At 40.3% G+C, this 17,568-nt stretch overlaps 1 protein-coding gene across 3 annotated transcripts in view; it reads left to right on the top strand.

Moving 5' to 3' along the window:
• Positions 1-17,568, top strand: part of DOCK10 (dedicator of cytokinesis 10) — a 165,755-nt gene that overhangs the window by 63,839 nt on the left and 84,348 nt on the right. For all 3 annotated transcript variants that reach the window (XM_086467803.1, XM_086467802.1, XM_086467800.1), the window contains exons 3-4: positions 7,135-7,224; positions 16,427-16,509. In XM_086467803.1, the coding sequence (XP_086323929.1) occupies positions 7,135-7,224; positions 16,427-16,509 (173 nt within the window). The remainder of the gene's footprint in view (positions 1-7,134; positions 7,225-16,426; positions 16,510-17,568) is intronic.

Here is a 17,568-nt window from a genome sequence, read left to right as displayed (position 1 = left end):
AGAAATGGCGAACCTGGGTGTCTGGGGCAGTGATGGGGCAGCTCGGGAGGGTGAGAACTGCCTGCTGGGTGGCTGGGGATGCATGCTGCCCAGCAAGTAAGCTGGCAGATTGCCTGCATCTTACAGTAACTTGTTCAAAATCAACCAATTTCTGTAAAAGATTCAGATTTTGATGAATTGGCATTATCTAATGGAAATACATTTCAATTTGTGACCAGTTGTAACTGCTGTGTGAGGGCCCTTCCCATCAGCTCATGGCACTGCTACTGTCCTATGGGGCTGGCTTAATCTAATCGACTGCTTTGTTTTACTAAATGGCTCTATTTCCTTGGTGGCATTAACTGAGTTAATGTGCTCATGGGATTGAGAGAAAACTAAACAGAATAGATTTCCTCATCATCGTTAATTCCTTTATCCATTTTGCACATTTATGAATTTATGACATTGAAATTTAGCTTTTTAAAGCCAACTAGACATAACTGTGCTGTCACAAGGCCCTTGAGCCCCTTGATTTAGAGTAACTGAGCTCAAGTCAGTGGAGCAAACCCTCTCAGCAAAAGAAGAATCATGTCCTACTGCTCAAGACCTCTGCCTGTGAAACCATATTTTCATATCCTTATTTTTGTTTCATTTTGAGCAGTTGCTGTCTGGCTTTTAGTAGCTACTTCTATTTTGTTTCCTCTGTGTTGTGCTTTGGAACTATTCTGCACAATCTATTTAAATTTAAATTTTAAAAGATGAAGAAGAAAAGACAGATGAGAGAGGTACTTGCATAGTAGAGGTGGCCTGTACTCACAGGAGAGCAGAGGCAGTGGTAGGTAGGGTCCATATCCTTGCAATAAACCTGTCTCTTTTCTTTGTTATCTTCTGTTGAAGTCAGCTTCCGTAACAAGAGCCTATGCCACCAGCCAGGACTGCAGAGCTTTCATAGCAGACAGTTTTTTCTGCTGCAGAGTGTCTATTTATAGCCCTGCTCCTTCTTACTGAAATATCACCTGTGCACAAAAGTCTGGGTCAGCCATTTGAGTAGAAAGAGATCCATGTCTGACTGAATTAGGAGGTGCTTAGGCTGGCTCTGAATGTTATTTAATGGGATAATGCCCCAGGAAATGGTGGACGTTACTGTTTAAATCCTAACAATAACAATTGCTTCAGACTTTGTGGCTCAGTGTTGATACAGCCCCAGTTTGGGCCTGTGTGTTAGCACACCCTATGGGCAAAAGCCTCTTCAGAATGAAACTCCATCAAAAGAATTAGCTGAGGTAGTGAGCATGAGAGAATTCTGCTTTTAATAATGATTTACTATTTCTGGATATGGGTCAATTATCATCATAGCTGCTGTGCTGTCTGGTCTTTTGTTTACTCTCAGAATTGCTTTCTCTCTTTGGATGAAATTCAAAGAGAATGCGGTTACTCTCACAAGACTTCTGTTGGTCACTTCCAACATCTCATGAGAAGTCTGTGGAACAGCAGAGAAATCTTGATATCAATCTGAACCTGGTAGATTGTATTCCTCCATTTCCATGCATTTCAACAGAAGAATACAAGATCTGTACATTACAAAGATGTGTTTCCTGGTTTTATTCCAGCCAGGGAAAAGATGCTTCACTTTTTTCTAACTGTGCTTAATAATCCTTTAAAAAAAAAAAAAAAGTTATTGATTCACATCAGTTCCACTTCTTGTTTTCCTAGCAATGCCTTGCTTGCTAACTCTCCTCCTGCCTGCCCAAAGTCCAATTTCCCTTTGAGAAAGTGTGTTAGCTCAGTTTCATTTTTCACCTGCTACTGGATCTTGTGAACAAATTACCCTTCTGTTGCTGTGCTGTGAAATAATGACCAGCGGAAATTTCTGCAGCAATACAACAACTGTGTGGAGGAAGGATCTACAGACATTCACAGGATTCCCTATCACATGAGTACAAGCTTGCACTGTACTTTGTGGTGGTAGTAGGTGGGAGTTGATGGGCTTCCTGTTGCACTCATAAAAATGCGTGCTTGGTGGTAATGCTGGTTGGTTTGCATCCTCACCATTGGGTTACTCTGCTCCATTCACCTTCCATTCCCCAGACCTGGCCACACTCTCTCTTGACAACTGGAACTGCTGCTATCTGCTATTCCTATTTCTCACTTTTCTCTTACGTGTTTGACAGAAAGGAGGCCATGAAAGAAGTGTGACAACTTCCTTCAGATTAGTCTCCTCCTCACCTTTAGCCTTTCACTTTTCAGTCTTGCACAGATTTGTTGTCATACATTTGTACTTCTTCTTGTAAGTGCCTTCATGTATCCAAGCAAAATGCTTGCGCTATGCTTTCATAAGTATTTTTTTTGTCCTTTCTTCATGTCACCATCCTTGAGAAATTCAATGAACCCCCAGCAGCCTCTTTTCAAATCTCTGCAGGATCTCAAGTCTTGTGTAGAATCATTGGTGCCCTTTCTTAGTGGCAACAGGCTCAGCAACCCTTTGCTAATATCTTTGCTTGTGAGGAGGTTTAGTAACTAAATACATGTCAACAATATGTTGATAAATATAAGTTGTCATAAAAAGGTAGTTGAAAGTATTTAATAGGTACTTCAATTTGATATGGTATAAAAGCATGTTAAACTCTGTCATGAAAATTTGTTCCTCCTTCTCTCCCCATGTACTGTTTTTTACATCTCTGTTTGAAAAGTGGAACTCAGACTGACTTAAACTAATTCTGTAAATATGGCTGAATGTCTGATTTGAACCTGCAATAGAAATAATAATTCATTGCCTAAATTTAGGACAGGCGTAAGATGGCAAAGCTTACATGTGTAATGCAAAACTTATTGAAGTTCAGTCTGACATGTCCTCCTGGCACTTCTGGGCTTTTGTAAGCCCACCCAGATGTCCTCCAAGTATCATAGGGCCCTTAGAAGAGGAGTTGAATTGTGCACTGCTGATACTCTCCGTTACTGCAGGTGTGACTGTTTCCAGGCTGCTTCTTTTTAGCTCTGAACAAGGAAGAGACCTCCTTATTTTTCAGATTGTGAAACCTTTGCTGTCTAGATGTTGTGCAGGGACAAAAGTTGTTCATTTGGATACAGAAGTTCACAACAGAACAAGATGTATCTTTAAGGGGAGAGGGCAAGAGTAGGCAACAGCATTGCCTTTTCACGTGAAACAGAGCACATATGCCATAGGGGCAGCTCTAAGTGCTAGACTTAGAGCCACCTTGGAAATAATCCTGGAAACCTGACTGTTATTTCTGAGATCATAAGAGTTACAGTGGTGAGATCATGGGTTATTTTCAATAGCACATGACTTATCTCCCACTTTCCCATGTGATAGGCAGTATCTGCTCATCCTTAGAGGAGCAGAAATTGAGTCCATTATTCTCATGACTAATGGGATATGGGTATCCTTGACATGCAAGTTCATGTCAGCTGGGAGGAGCAGGAAAGCGAGAGGTATCTAAGACTTAGAGGGATGCACTCCAGCTACTTATATAGGGAGAGCTAATGCAGTCACCAAAGCAAACACTGTGTGGGCAAAGCATAGCCTCTCACACCAAATGTGATTTGGTGAGTGATGGGGCAATATCTGTCCTTTAAATGTGCTCTGTGCTTGCTTTCCTTCTACTTTGCCCCTGCACACATACCTCCTTGGTGAGGTCTGTGCTGGGACAGCAGGCAGCAGCCTTTCGGGAGCCCCATGTAGCAACAGCATTTGCCTGGTGGTATTTGTACAGCAAAGTTTCACCTTATCCTGCCTTTTAATTTGGTGGACTAACTCATGAGTTTTTGGTAATGTTAAGTAAATCTGTTTACTCGGATGAAAATGGGGCTGAGCAGCTTTTCTTTGGAGAGATTGAATCTAAGCATTAACATAGAGGAATGTTTCTGCCTGTGTGCGATTAGCTGTCTTAGAAGGGCTGCCTTTTCAGTAAGTAAATACAATAATTTTTGATGCATCCATCTAAAGATTTAACTACTGATAACATTTTTTCAGACTAAAAGCTATTAGAATAGATTCAGAGGGAAAATGTTTGAAATAGCTAATGGAGTTTGAACTATGTTTCAAATACTAAACTCACCCTGTCAGTGGAAATAGACACTGTCTGAAAACATTATTCCTAATCAGTCGTTGATAAGGAGCAATATTAACTTGTGGCTTTTGCTGTAAAAAGTGGATGTAGCAAGAGAGGGCACTTAATTAAATTGCACCTTATAACTAATCAAACACCCGGGGCCAACAGTTTATGCAAATGAGGCATCCTGGCTGAATGTCAGAAATCATTGTTGGATATACGATATTTATATAAAATAGATTTAAAAAATCAGAATAATTATGGAATTTAATGTTTTAGGCTGATACCTGAGTTAATTGATTATCACAGTTTACATGCACAAATGAGAAGATAGTTGCCCTCTGATTTGAACAGACAATTGGTATGATTGCCTAAACATTAGAAAATTAGGTTGCATTCAAAGCACATTTATAAATGCTGAATTCTGTAAATAAAATCCTTTATTTTTTTGATGACCCTTTCAGAAGCACTTAGTTTGTTGCTGAAATTAGTTGTTTTCCAATGTAGAAAGGTTTTTGTGAATACATGCTATGCTTGATCAGCCTTTAAGAGCATTTAACTTTGGAAGTAATCAGCTATGAACAGGAAGTGTTTTTGTGGCAAGGCTTTTGCAGCTAAGTGGTTGAACATAACTAATTCTCAGAAGGGAAGTGCTTTGTATTTTTTAAAACAAGTTTAAATATAAGAATACACAAGATTTTCCATGTCCCAATTCTATGTAAATAAACCTGTGATATTCTTTGGCAGAGTCTGCAAACATGACAAGTGCAATGTTACCTGATTTCTCTGTTTGCATGACTGTGTTGGTTTTTTCTTTGAAGTGCATTCTTGTTGAGAAGGAAAGTGGGGGAGCATACCACAGCCGAAACAGTGGGCTTGAGTTACAGGTCTTGTTCAGCTACAGTCTTTTTAACAAGCTGGGTAAGGGAAGGGAGGCACAATGACCCCATTAAGTCAAACATTAGCTATCTTGGTCGGTCCACTGATCCAAGTTGACAAGAAGCATTGTATTAGGTAAAAAATTTTATTTACTATATGTCTTAACAAAAAAAAAAATACTGGAAGCTACCTTCTGTGTAATACATGGGGCAGACACGTTTTGTTATGGGCAAGCAGAAGAGGTTGTTGGTCTCTCTGCAGCTTAGTTGCCATCCCGACAGAGTCAGTGCAAGGTACAGAGTGCATCGCCTGTCACCTCTCTTGTGGCTCCCACTCTGCCTTAGTCTGGAAACAGCAGCTGATCTTTAGCAGGGGTGATATCATGGAAGGACAGTGCGGGTGCTTTGTGGCTGCTGCTGCTGGTGGCCGGATAGATTGCTTAAAAAAGGGGACTTAAAATGTCACATCTGTGTGAAGTAAAAGTAAAGAAGTGTGTTCCAGAGACTATGGGTACTGCTGGGAAGTCCCTAAGCAACCAAGGATTCAAGCGTCTTCACTATTACTAAATGTGGCCTGAAAATTTATACTTCTCCATCTGCTGTCTGTTTTAGTCATAGACAAAATGACTATATACATCTCCACTGCATGCAGGCTTTGATAATACAGCTGAGTAGAACCAAGGAACCCACATTTAGGAAACTTAGAACAACAGGGGATTTTCACTTTGTGGTGTCTATGAGGTGCCGTTGTTATTTTTGGGAGCCAAAGTGTTTCAATCATGTTGTATCCTGAGCTATCCAGATGAAACAGAAAAAGTTTGGGGAATCCCGTGACATGTGCCTCTGCCTGAGTGATACATGCCTTTCTTTCATAATTACTGATATGGAAAGCAATGGGGAATAATCAGTGTGGTCTATGTAAGCTGTAGGGGAAAATGTAGTCAATAAGATCCAGGCAATTGTTGCATAGAGTCTAGGTGCTTCTATTTGTAGAGAAAAACCATCACTTTTTAGTCTGAGGCTGGGGATTGGGAGGAGAGCCTCCAGGGGCACAGTAGGTACTGGTATTAGTAGGTAGTGGTTCTTCATACTAAACCAGTCCTATGCCATAGGCCTTCCTCTGGAAATCATGTGCCTTTCTGTAATAGAAGAGAAAATGATCTTGGGAGATCAGATTCGTCTTGGTTTCGGTCCTTCATTGTCTTGTATGGTGGAGTTACGCCATTGTAACTGAGAGCATAATCTGGTCTGCTGGGGTTTAGTTTTGTTCGTTTTCCCCTCTTACAGCAGAGAAAATGGGTGGGCCAGATCTGTGGATCAATTCAAAATACCCCAAAGCTTTCTCTCCTGTGACTTTTCAAAGTGGCTGCCTTGCCTCACCTCAGACATGGAGGCCCTGGATCACACAGAGGAGTGCTGCTGGTGGCCCTGGCCTCTCGTTGGCCTGGTGGGAACTAAGAGAAGCTCAGCTCCTTGTGGAGACCTTCTGGAGATCCGCTTTTGTGTGTGGTTTCCTGCTGTGGGCCCTGACAAGCCAGCTCAGTCATGAGCTGCTTTCAGAAAAATGGCTTAATTTCTGCAATGTCTTTGGAGTCTGAAAGGAGGTTGCAAGAAGCGTCAGGAGTCTCACGTCAGTCCTGCTCTGCTGTCTAAGCCGAGGTTGGAAATGCCTTACTGAGAAGCTGTTGCTTGGTTCTGCTTGCTTTCCAGCTATTGAGTTGTCCTGGGGCAGTCCTTTTGCAACTTATTGGGAGGACTCTCTGCTCCTCTCTTCTCCTTCCAAAGAGTCAAAGCTTTTAGTTCTGTTTCCACATTCCTTGTGGAAAAGGCATGAGGTGCAGAAGGGAAGTGGAGGAAGCAAGTAACACTGTTGGATTTGGCATATATTTCTGGGAGAGGATGTAAGGAAGACTTGATGACTTTTTTAATCAGAAACCTCAGAGACTGAAGCAAGTTTGCTTGGAACAGCTTTGTTCCCAGAAATCTATTCGAACACTGCTCTCACTAGTAATTAATGCTTTAGCTGATAGTATTGCATAGAGCGTGTGGGCAGGAGCTGGGTTGTAGTTGTTGGTATGCATGTGTATTGGCTGCACGACAAACTGAAAAATGCAAACCATAATAATAAGGCTCTTAACCTCTTCATGAGAAAAAAGCTGCTGTTCTGTCACTCTAACTAATTTGCTTTTTTTTTTGTGTATTATCAGACAGACACAATTTCACTGGAAATCAGGACGCTGTATCCTTCTGTGCCTGAAGATGCAGAACAAAAAGCAGAAAATTTATTTGTTAAAGAGGTAAATATCTAGCGTGTGTATCCTTTAATTTTAAATAAAAACAAGGGTTTGAGCAGGCTTGCTATGATTATAATGAACATCTTTTTTCTTTTAATATTGTTTAGGTGATTTGAATCAGGTTTGAATTTTGGAGGCCAGAAGGAGGGGGAAGGTTAACAGCATATCTGCAGGTGCACGTTGTGAGATGTTTCTATCTAGAAAAATTACAAATGCACTGAATCGGATTCTCATTCTACTGTTTTCCAGCTGTATTCCCTGTCACTTCTAGCCCACTGATATTGATGGTATTTTTATGTGAGTGCTAACCATTGATGATCTGAATGTGCTTTGCACTTTGAAAATATCAATATATTTCCAAAAAAAAGATAACTGTTTGACACTGATTTAGACTGTTAGAGTTATTACAAGGTATGCATCTTATTGGGAGGTGTATAGCTATCTGAGTAGTTGCACTGTGAAGGATGTGTAGGGGTTTATATTTATTGTCCATATTTAGAGTCTGTTCTACCTTCATAGTAGAAAGTTGAGCAAAGTTCTTCCATGGTAGTTAGAGCCCCACCAGGAGTGATTAATTGCTCTACCTTTGGAAAAAAAACTGTAGTTGTTTTGTTTCCATACCTGATCTCAGATTATAGGAGAAGATTGCTGTTCCTGCTACCTCAGGGGTATTTCAGGTTGTCACTGGTTTTATCACTTTGAAGGACATTGGAGGTGCTGGTGGCACTGTTCAAAGGAATTTACTTTAGATGGCTCCCTGAACCTTCCCCATCTTTTGCTAGAGATGTGAAGTATAGCTCGTCATATGCATTAACAAAACAGATTTATGAAACCAATTTTCAGCCAGCTTCTATAAGGGATTTAATATCAAGTGCTTGTAATTAGCACATAATGTGTGTGTTCTCTGCGTCTTTTTTTCACAGATCGGGATTTTTCACACCTGGCTTCCTGGTTTGAATGAGTATGGGCTATTTCATGTGCAGTATTACTGCAAGATAACTTGTGGAGGAAAAGTCCAGTTACAGATAAACACAGGGATTAGAAAAAAGACAATCCAAGGTTAGATGGAAATGTAGCTGTTGAATTGTATGCAGCATGACATTTTACAGGGTGGCCCTATTTCTCTCCAGCAGGTCTAGACAGAGCAATAACAACTTACTGCCAGCTCAAATTGCCTGAACTTTGCAGTCTTTCTTAATCTTGACAATAGGGTTAAAAAATAGCATAGTTTGTGGAATTATCTACCTTCCCAGAAGCCTTGCTCCCCTTTCAGCACTTTGGGGTCTGCTTTTTATTTTAAGGTTCCACAAGTTGCAAGGCCAGCACTGTGCTCATGGCTTTACAGAGAAAGTGGTGGGTCTAAAAATGGAACATAGTACACAGTGTCTGGGAATCATTACAGCTGAGTACTCCAAGGGGATGCTAATGACAACCTGGTAAAATACATATTGAGCACATCTATTAGCTTTCTCTGCAATACCAGTGAGCCAAGGGGAGGGGGAGAGAGGAGCAAAGCAGTGGAAAAAAACAGTGCTACAGAACCAAGCCTGTGGATGGAATAGTAGCAGGATAAGACCCTCTTTTAAAGTAGTAATGCATATACTCAACTTTGCCACAAAGCCAAAAACTATATATAAAATAAATTAAGCTCCAGGAAGAGGATGATTTCTAGTCCAAAATGAAGTAAAACTGAGCATGGGGCGCTGTGAAGATCTGTGATTGTGGTCTACTGCAGCAATTGGACAAAACTGTACTGACCCAGCAGCGGTCTGTTGTATTCCAGGCTGTTCAGTGCTTCTGGATAGATGTGGAGGAGTGGAGTTTGTGACCTTCACTTCTTTTTTTGGCGCTCTGAAAAAGCCAGCACTTCAGTGAAGGAGTTTTCTCTTTTTCAAATATGCTATGATACCATGAACAGTGAAGGCATCCATCTTGTACTTACTTGACTATGTGTTGGTCAACTGAACTTGTTACAACCCAAGATCAAATGTCTAGTTCCTCATCGGACTGCAGGGGAAGCTATACAAAGGCAATGTACAGCTTTATCTCGCTGAAGCCATTTTGATGTTCCTCATAAGCGGTAACGGCTATCTCTGTCCATCAGTGTATATTACACTGTCTCTGTAATTTAGCAAGTTATGACACAAAGACATGGAGCAAGTCAGTTAACTACAAATGAAGGGTCTGCCGTTGAAAGTGAAACTAATTTTCTTCATACGGTGCAGTGTGAGGACATGGTACTGAAACTATTTCAAGAGTTCAGATCAATGATCTCCTGTCTCATCCTTCTGGACATTTGGTTGTGGTCAGATGGTCTTGTCTGTAAGGTCATTTAAAAGGGTTGTCAGAAGTCTGTGATAATGCCTTAAAACCCTGTCTGTCTCTTCCTGGGCATTTCTTTCCTACTGGTGACAGTAGGAAGTCTTTACTTCTACCTGTAGCTCTTTCACTGCTAGTCTTGAGGACTGTTTTTTTTTTCCCCTCCTTTACCAAAATCCATATATTTGACAGCTTGAGCATTTGATCAGATACTCTTTGCTCAAGTGATCGTAAACAGTACTTACAGGCACACCAGGATAACTTGATTGCCTGTGCAATATCAGTTTATGGATGCAAAAGAGCTGACAAGCCAGATGAAGAAAGATGGGGCTGAGATTGCTGAGGAAAGCTTTTTGTGTGGAAAGCATTTGATGCTGCCCACCTGTAGTGGAAGGTTTGTGCCTCTAGTTGTCTAATTCATTTCTCTTAATACTGCTTTTAGATTCATCAGTAACCAAAAACTTTCACTCTTGGTGATGTTTAATGTTATGGTAATGGGTGAGGCAGAAGAATTTACTTTAAGTAAGAAGTCTAACCTTCTCCTTTTTGCTGAAAATGTAAAATGAAAATTTAAAAAAATAAAACTAAGGTGACTGGAATAAATAAAGTCCTTTAATATTTTCTGTAGGGTGCAAAGAGAATAAATATTTTACATTTTATGATTGATTAATATCTGAGTCCCTTCATTAATTTATGCCTGATTATTATGTATTTTGTAAAGGTAATACTTTGTGGATCAATCATTTCTGTACCTGTAGTTGTCTTAGGATATTTTCCTTGTGGATTTTTCCACCTTAACTTTTCTTAGGCAGGAGGAGCTTGAGTAACTAGATTAGATTCCAAGAAAAGAGACATTTCCAGAAACTTTTAAAGCCAGAATAAAATTGTCTTCAGTGTTTATTTTTTCTCAGGGTTCCTGACTTCCTTGAATTCTGTACTGTACCACTCTGTTTCTTCTCCCAAATTCTGAATTTTCTCACTCCCCACAGAATCTGCTGCATGTATTTATGCTAGTAGGCATTGTCCTCATGGTCCCTGATTTTGGCAAATAGAGAAACAGTCGCTCCACAAGAAACAAAATAAAATTATTCTTTTTAGACAGTGAAAACATTCCTAATATCACATTTCTCAACTCTGTTTTCCTGAATATGCAGATCAAATAGCAATCCTTGTAATTTTTCCCACGTTTCATTCAGAAATATAAGGGGACAGTGCATTTTGCAATTCAAACTTATGTTTAGTTTGAGGAATTTAAGCTATCTAATTGCAACGTATTTAATCCCATATTGGTTTGCAACAAGTAAGTATCTTCAGAAAGTGTGCATACATATACACACACATGCATACTATTTGTGTGTGTGTATCTATATGAATGAAATTTCAGGTATAGATGAAAAAAAAAAAACAGAAAGCACATAAATATTAGCTGTCAATTGTCCTTTCTTAAATGAGTCTAAGCCAGGTGATCCCTCCAAAAACAACAGGTGCTACTTGGATATGTTCTTGGGGAGCATGTTTGCAGAGGGGCTGGCCCCATGGGTGAGGAGGGGTGTGCTGGGAGCTGTGCAGGGGCAGGAGGATGGAGCAGCTTGCTGCAGAAGCTTTCCTAGGTTATGCAGTGTAATTGTGGAAAATAATCCCAGACAGGCCTTTGAGAAGCTGTCTCATCCCTCCCTCACAGGTAGACCAGGTACCTGCTGAGCCGTCCTTTTTGGTTCAGGAGTCTGACCCAGTGGTGGTGGCTGCTACAGGAAGGGCTCCTTTGGTGACTTGCTGGGCCTTGGATCAGCTCACACCATCATCTGGTGGTCTCATCTATACGGTAGCAAAAGGTGGTGGAGTTCACATTGCGTTCCTAAAATCCTATTGCTACCATTGTTCTGCTGTGCTCTTCTTACTGCTCACTGAGGTAGATTGCCTACTGTCGTGCAGATGGCCTGATTTCGGGCTTGTTACTGTTACCAAAGGCCAACTTGCATAGGTTCAAGTCAAGCCTGTCTGCTTCAGAAGTCTGCAGGCACTATTGAGCTGTGTTTGAGCTCACTTGTAGCTTTAAAAGTCATTGTAGAGACCAGTTGCTTCTTTCAAATCACGGACATCTAGGCAGTTGTCATCTTGGCAACCTGTTGGAAAAAGCCTGGGAACAGAGGCCAGTTATAAATGGTATGTATGACCTGATTGTGTCCTACGTGCGACATCTGGAATCTGCCAGTGCATTAAGTAAGGGAGTCTGAGGTAAACGCAGAATGGAGTATACGAACAGCACTCTGCACGTGCAGCACTGTGTAAACCTGTTTAGTGACTCTATATTTGGTGTCAAATTGTGGTGTTTTAACTTTGGAAATGACTCTTAAAGATGAAGACAATGAAGAAACGAGCTTACTGGGGAGAGCTCTTGAGACTGAGCTTTCCTGCACCTCAGTGTTGGCTCCTTTTCATCTGTGGGTGTGATTGTAGTCCTCACACTTCACCCTTAGAGCAGTACAGACCATGCTGGCTGAAAAGCACTATATCAAAATGAAATTAGAGTGTAAGAATATTGAAATATTTTTTGATGGATGATGTAGTTCATTTTGTCTGCTATAATAAGGTATTCATGTGGATGCCTCTTAGATTTCCTGTGTAGATTTTCTAGATACAAAAGTTTGAGTTGTCACTTGTGGTAGGTTGTTAGAGCCCTCACCATTCATCTGAGGAATTTTTTTATTTGAGATTTTGCAAGTTGTGTCTACAGGTTTTGTAAGTAATTATTAAATGTGAGTTTTATTAATCATAACATTATAAGAGCCACAGCTTTCTGTATAACTACTGAAAGTGGTTGTGTGTCCATACATTTGATTTCTCAGGCTTTTTATTTACAGGCTAATCTGCATTGCTCTTACATATTTCGAAGTCAAATTAAAATGGAAACTCCTGTTGATAAATGTCACAAAGAAAGTTTTATTATTGCTCATCACAGTGTAGATTTCCCCAACTTCAAAATCTATAAGTGTTTTCAATACTTTGAAGAACTGTAGTGTCAGGACAATGACATATGTTATTGAAGGACAGTGGATCTTTTGATAGTACAAGAGGTAAATACTTTTTTAAAACATTTAATACTTTAAAGTAATAGTGTGTTTTAAAGTTTTGGTTTGTTACGCTGCTGTGTCACTGGACTTTACTATGTGCGTGAGATGTGTTAATTTGGAAACAGCATTGCGAGCCCCAAAATGAAGGTCCAGGTTGCTAGCAGGTAGTCGTGATGTGCTTGTCACAGGCTTAAGGGAGCAGGGGTGAGCCTGGGGTGGAGAGCTGAATTTCTAAACAGGTGATCACACACCACCTTCCCAAATCCATGCACACTGCCTTTGCAGCAGAGGTCACAGGAGGAAGAAGCAGTTGGGAAGGCTTTATGAGCAGTGCCATGCATGTCTCTGGTCCCAGGGCAGAGCATGGACCCATCTCTGCAGCTTCCCCTTTAGCAGTGTGGCCACATCCAGCTCTGGAAGGTCTTTGCTTTCTGTTCCCAAGCTCTTGCTTGAATTTCCCCTTCCCTGTTCAACATGTCCTGCTTTCCACATCAGAAACAGCTGCTCTTCAAGGGTGACTGATGTGGCAGGATTACTCTGGGCATGCAGTTTCTGTGCAAGAAGCCCATGTGTTCCTTGAATTACTGTTATTATCTGTGCATCTGTGTTTCTGAAGATCACATACCTAATGTTGCAATATAAGCAAGACAGTTGCTTTCAAATGTTTCAAGGTGTTTGCATCGTGTTCCTCTTGCTTCCCATTCTCTCTTTTTTTTTTTTTCCTTCTCCAAAAGATTGATTTGCATTGCAGGGTAAATCTTTTTAAAGTGCCTCTTTCACTGTGGTAGCCATCATGCTGTCATTGCCAAAACCAGAGCTAAGAAGTTACAGGTGGAAAAAGGTTGCAGGATTGTCTGTCTCTCTAAGGAAGAGTTAGACCAGCTGGGCAACAAGAAGAAACAATAAGAAAAGAAATGACCTGAATTTAATAGAGCCCCTGGGAATGGGCCTGCCTGGTCAACAATGCAGTAGGAAAATTCATGCAAACGTGTGCCAACCCTCCCATGTCCCAAAGCTTCCATTTCTCCATGTATGTTTTTCCTCCCTGACAGTCCACTTGAGCTCACCAGTCCCTACACTGGTGCCTCCACTCTTTGCCAGGAACAGTAGGATCCAGCTCTGGCCTCTTTATGAAATCTCTTCCTCTAGAAAGGTTTTTCTTGCTCCTCAAATAAGGTTTGGAGGTATTTTTCCTCATTGCTAAAATTCAATTTCCAATAATAATTTCCTAATTTTTTAAAAAATAAAATTATTAAAATTTAGAAGAAGTATTTGATTTTTAGTTGGGATATTCTGAAGAGAAAATGCTGTAACTTTTTTTTTTTTTAAGCCAGATGTAGTTTGCAATAGATAGCTGTAACAAGCTAGTTCAAGAACATCATTAGCTGTTGCACTGAATTGGCTTGCCTTTTGTGAGGTTACTGAATGATACTTGAATGTGCTGCTTATCCTCTTTGATTTTTATTTTCATTAGCTTTCTCTTGGAGTACAATAAACCTTTATAGTTGCAAGCTAAAATACTGTGGACTGATCTATATGTTATTCACAATTGGTTTTTTGAACACATCAGCCTATAATGTTTGCAATAAAAGCCTGTGTTGAGAATTCTCTGTGGGCTTTAATCACATCTGCAAAGATTACTTAATAATGAAAGTACCACAGGGAAAAAGTGGTCCTTTCTGTAGAAGGTTCAGTTGGTTTACGTTTGCCAAGTAGAAAATGAGTGAAGTGTGAGTTGGAGGGTCTGTGCTCATCCTCACAACGTTCAATGAATGAGATGTTCATTGGCTTACATAGAACAGAGTATGTGTGTTAGAGTATTCTTATAGCACAGGTGACTATCAAATAGTTTTAGTTAAAATTAGATCACACAAATACAAGACAGAAGTTGTTTTATGAAGAGTTGTAAAGCAGAAAGCTTGTTTTTTGGTTGTTTGATTGGGTTTTTTTCTCTATTCAAGGCAAAGTGCGAACAACGTTGGAGTGGTGTAGGAACATGTTTGTCAGGGTAGGCTTCAGACCTGACCCTGCAAGGTGCAGAGTTAGTCAGTTATAATGCTAAAGTATTATGTTCATTCTCAAAGAATATGTGATTATTTTATATTGTCTAATGGTCACATTTTATTCTGCATCCTGTAAGATAATGAGGGTTTATGTCAGATCAGAAAGTAGATGCTAGATCTAGATGGAGTGTGTTTACTGCAGGTTGCCTTTGGTTGTGCTGAACTGCTCAGTTCAGTGTTAAGGTGGGAGAGAACTGCCTATGAATGTGCATCCACTTCCTTGCTGCCTTTTCCATACTCCACAACAAACAAAGCTGCCACAGAAGACTGGGACCACACCCAGATGACTTCCTAAATTAATTTGTGGCTACATACTCTGCATTTTTTTACACAAGATTTTAAAAGGAGATTTATTAAGCTAGTGCTGAGTAATTTAGAAGGCACCACCTTTAAGTTTTCAGCCTATCTCTGGTTTTGCTCTAGCAGCCTGATAATCCACCCCCTCTCTGTCCCTCTGAGGCGGAGACTGCTGTGCAAGCAATGACTCCCATGGGAGCTTCAGAAGAGCGTGGCAGGGAAGAGAGGGAATACTCCTGGTCGGAGGAGTACTAACTTACCCTGTCCTTTTGTTGCCTTTTCTTCCTCTTTCTCTGCATAGCTTTTGGAATTTAAATATCTTTGGTCTATCCTTCCTTTCAATGCTGCTGCTTTTTTCTCTGCTGTAGATCCCCATCATTTTCTTTCCTCATGTGCCTCCTTTTCCCTATGGTCTTGGGCAGCAGCTCTACTATTAGGTTTTAGGCATGATCACTCTCTTCCTGTCCATCTCACAGGGGCTGCTGCAAACGTTCAGGTGCAGTGTGGGAAGAAAATAATACTGGGGTAAAGTCTTCAGCCCACTGTACAAGTATCAGTTTGCATTTTACACTCTGTAGCAAGAATCACTGGAAATTCTGACGTGTCATTTTCTTGTTGTAGACGTGTACCTTATCAACAACTGTATGTATTCCATGCATCTTGTTGACTTTAAAAATGTCATGTTGTGTTTAATTGCATTGATAAAAGTTCTGCATCAAGTAAATCACACAGTTACTCTAGTCTATTTGACAGCACAGCAAAGCTTTTCGGTATAGCCTTTGTTCAAGTCTGGTTCTCTTATTTAAGGGCGATTGATATATTAAGAACAATTTCAAAAGATGAATGCGAAACCAGCAAGTTTTTGGAAAATAAAAACTACAAGGAGATGATGGAGCAAATGCCATGTGGAAGGGAAAATGAGACACTGGTGAGAAATGATAGTCCTATTAAGATATTCCTGGATGGTGTTAAGAGGTTAAAGATCAATCCTTAAGGGCATCAGAAGAAGTAGAGGGCTTGTGCTGCAACAAGGAGGAATAAAAGGAGCAGGGCAAATGTATTTACAACGGAAGGCTTAGGTAATGAAACAGGTTGCAAAGAAATAGAGAAAATCAAGCCTAAACTAGGTAGTGTCTTTTTTGGCAGTAGCAATATGATTTAATGATGCTTCCTACAGAGTAGATGAGAATCAGTAAAGCATGTTAAATTGCTATCAGCCCCCTCCTGCATCTTTTATGATTCAGTGCATTTGATTTGAAAGGGAAATGGTGCTTCAAAATGTGGAAACTTAAGACTTTTACTTTCCTTTAAGAACTGTGCACCCAGCTATAAAAGAGAAGGGTATGTTTTCTAGCACAAAGGAATCCCTCAAATCTTTCTTAGCTGTCTAGCCTTCTTGAGTCTGAAGAGTTGTAGTCATTCTATTGTTGTTGTTTGTGTTTTTTTTCTCTTTAGGCTTGTAAATACTACAGTTCCCAGTGGCATGTTGTGAACTACAAATATGAACAGTATTCAGAAGACTTTCGACACTTGCCACAGTAAGATCTAGCATAAGTTGTTCTTCTTTATTATTTTTTCATATTAGGTTTGTGTCATTTTCCTGAGTTTTGTCCATATTTGCACTTTCCTTTGTCTTATATGCTCTGCTTGTTTTACCGTGTTTATAGTGCCTTTCATTTTTAAAAAGGGAAGGAAAAGGTCTTTTAGCAAAAGTTCAAGACTCTGCAGAATTTGCTAGTATCAACAAACTCTATGTGTATTTGCGTAATCAAAGCACAGTTGATACAGGAAGGCTGGCTTTCTGTTTTCCTTGATAATGCATAAATGTCAGTCACCTTTAACTGGGGTTAATTCTCCTTTTAGTTACCCTGTGTAACAGAGGAGTAGGATTTCACTTAATGCTTTATAGCTGCACTGTGCAGAAGAACTGGATGCAATGTGTGCAGCACCGGTGATAGAAGGTTGCAGAAGGGTGCAGGTGTCTGGGTAAGTGGGCATCCCTTCTGTGCTTGGAGGCAGTATATTAAAATCAGGGTAAAGGTGCTGGGAGGAGAAGGAACAAGTTCCTTGACTTGAGTGGAAAAAAATTAAGAATTTGGTGCTGGTTCCTTCATGTGTGAGTTTCTAACCTTACTCCTGTTTCTGGCAGGTTTGTATCCTGTGCCCCAAGGACTGGTTTAGGGAGTAGTTAATGAAATCCCTGAATGCCCAAACGAGCTGTGTTATCACCTCCTTTCCTGGAATTTGAGGCATTAAAATCATGATACTGGATGAAAAAGGGTTGTTACGAGCATGTAACACAGGAATGGGTGCTCCAAGCTTGGGTGGGATGGAAGCTAGTACTAACTACACGTGCTACTGCAGGAATGGATAGACAGATTCTTGTGGTCCTTTTAGATGCTGTTCAAAGGGGGTTGTGCTGAAGGCCTTCCCTCAGATCTGCTTTCTCTCTTGTATGTTGGTATTTTTATGAACAGTTAATATGGTAGTACAAAAAGCCATTAAGAGCAGTTTTGCTAATCAGAGATTATAAACGTATCTTTTCTTAAGTACACAGTGTACTGATTGTTTTAGAAAATTAATGCATTTAGTGCTCA

This window comes from Leptosomus discolor, chromosome 7 (genome assembly GCF_034619465.1).
Source record: "Leptosomus discolor isolate bLepDis1 chromosome 7, bLepDis1.hap2, whole genome shotgun sequence".
Taxonomy (NCBI): domain Eukaryota; kingdom Metazoa; phylum Chordata; class Aves; order Leptosomiformes; family Leptosomidae; genus Leptosomus; species Leptosomus discolor.
Note: the sequence above shows the minus strand (reverse complement) of the source record. Positions and strands in the feature narration are given on the sequence as shown.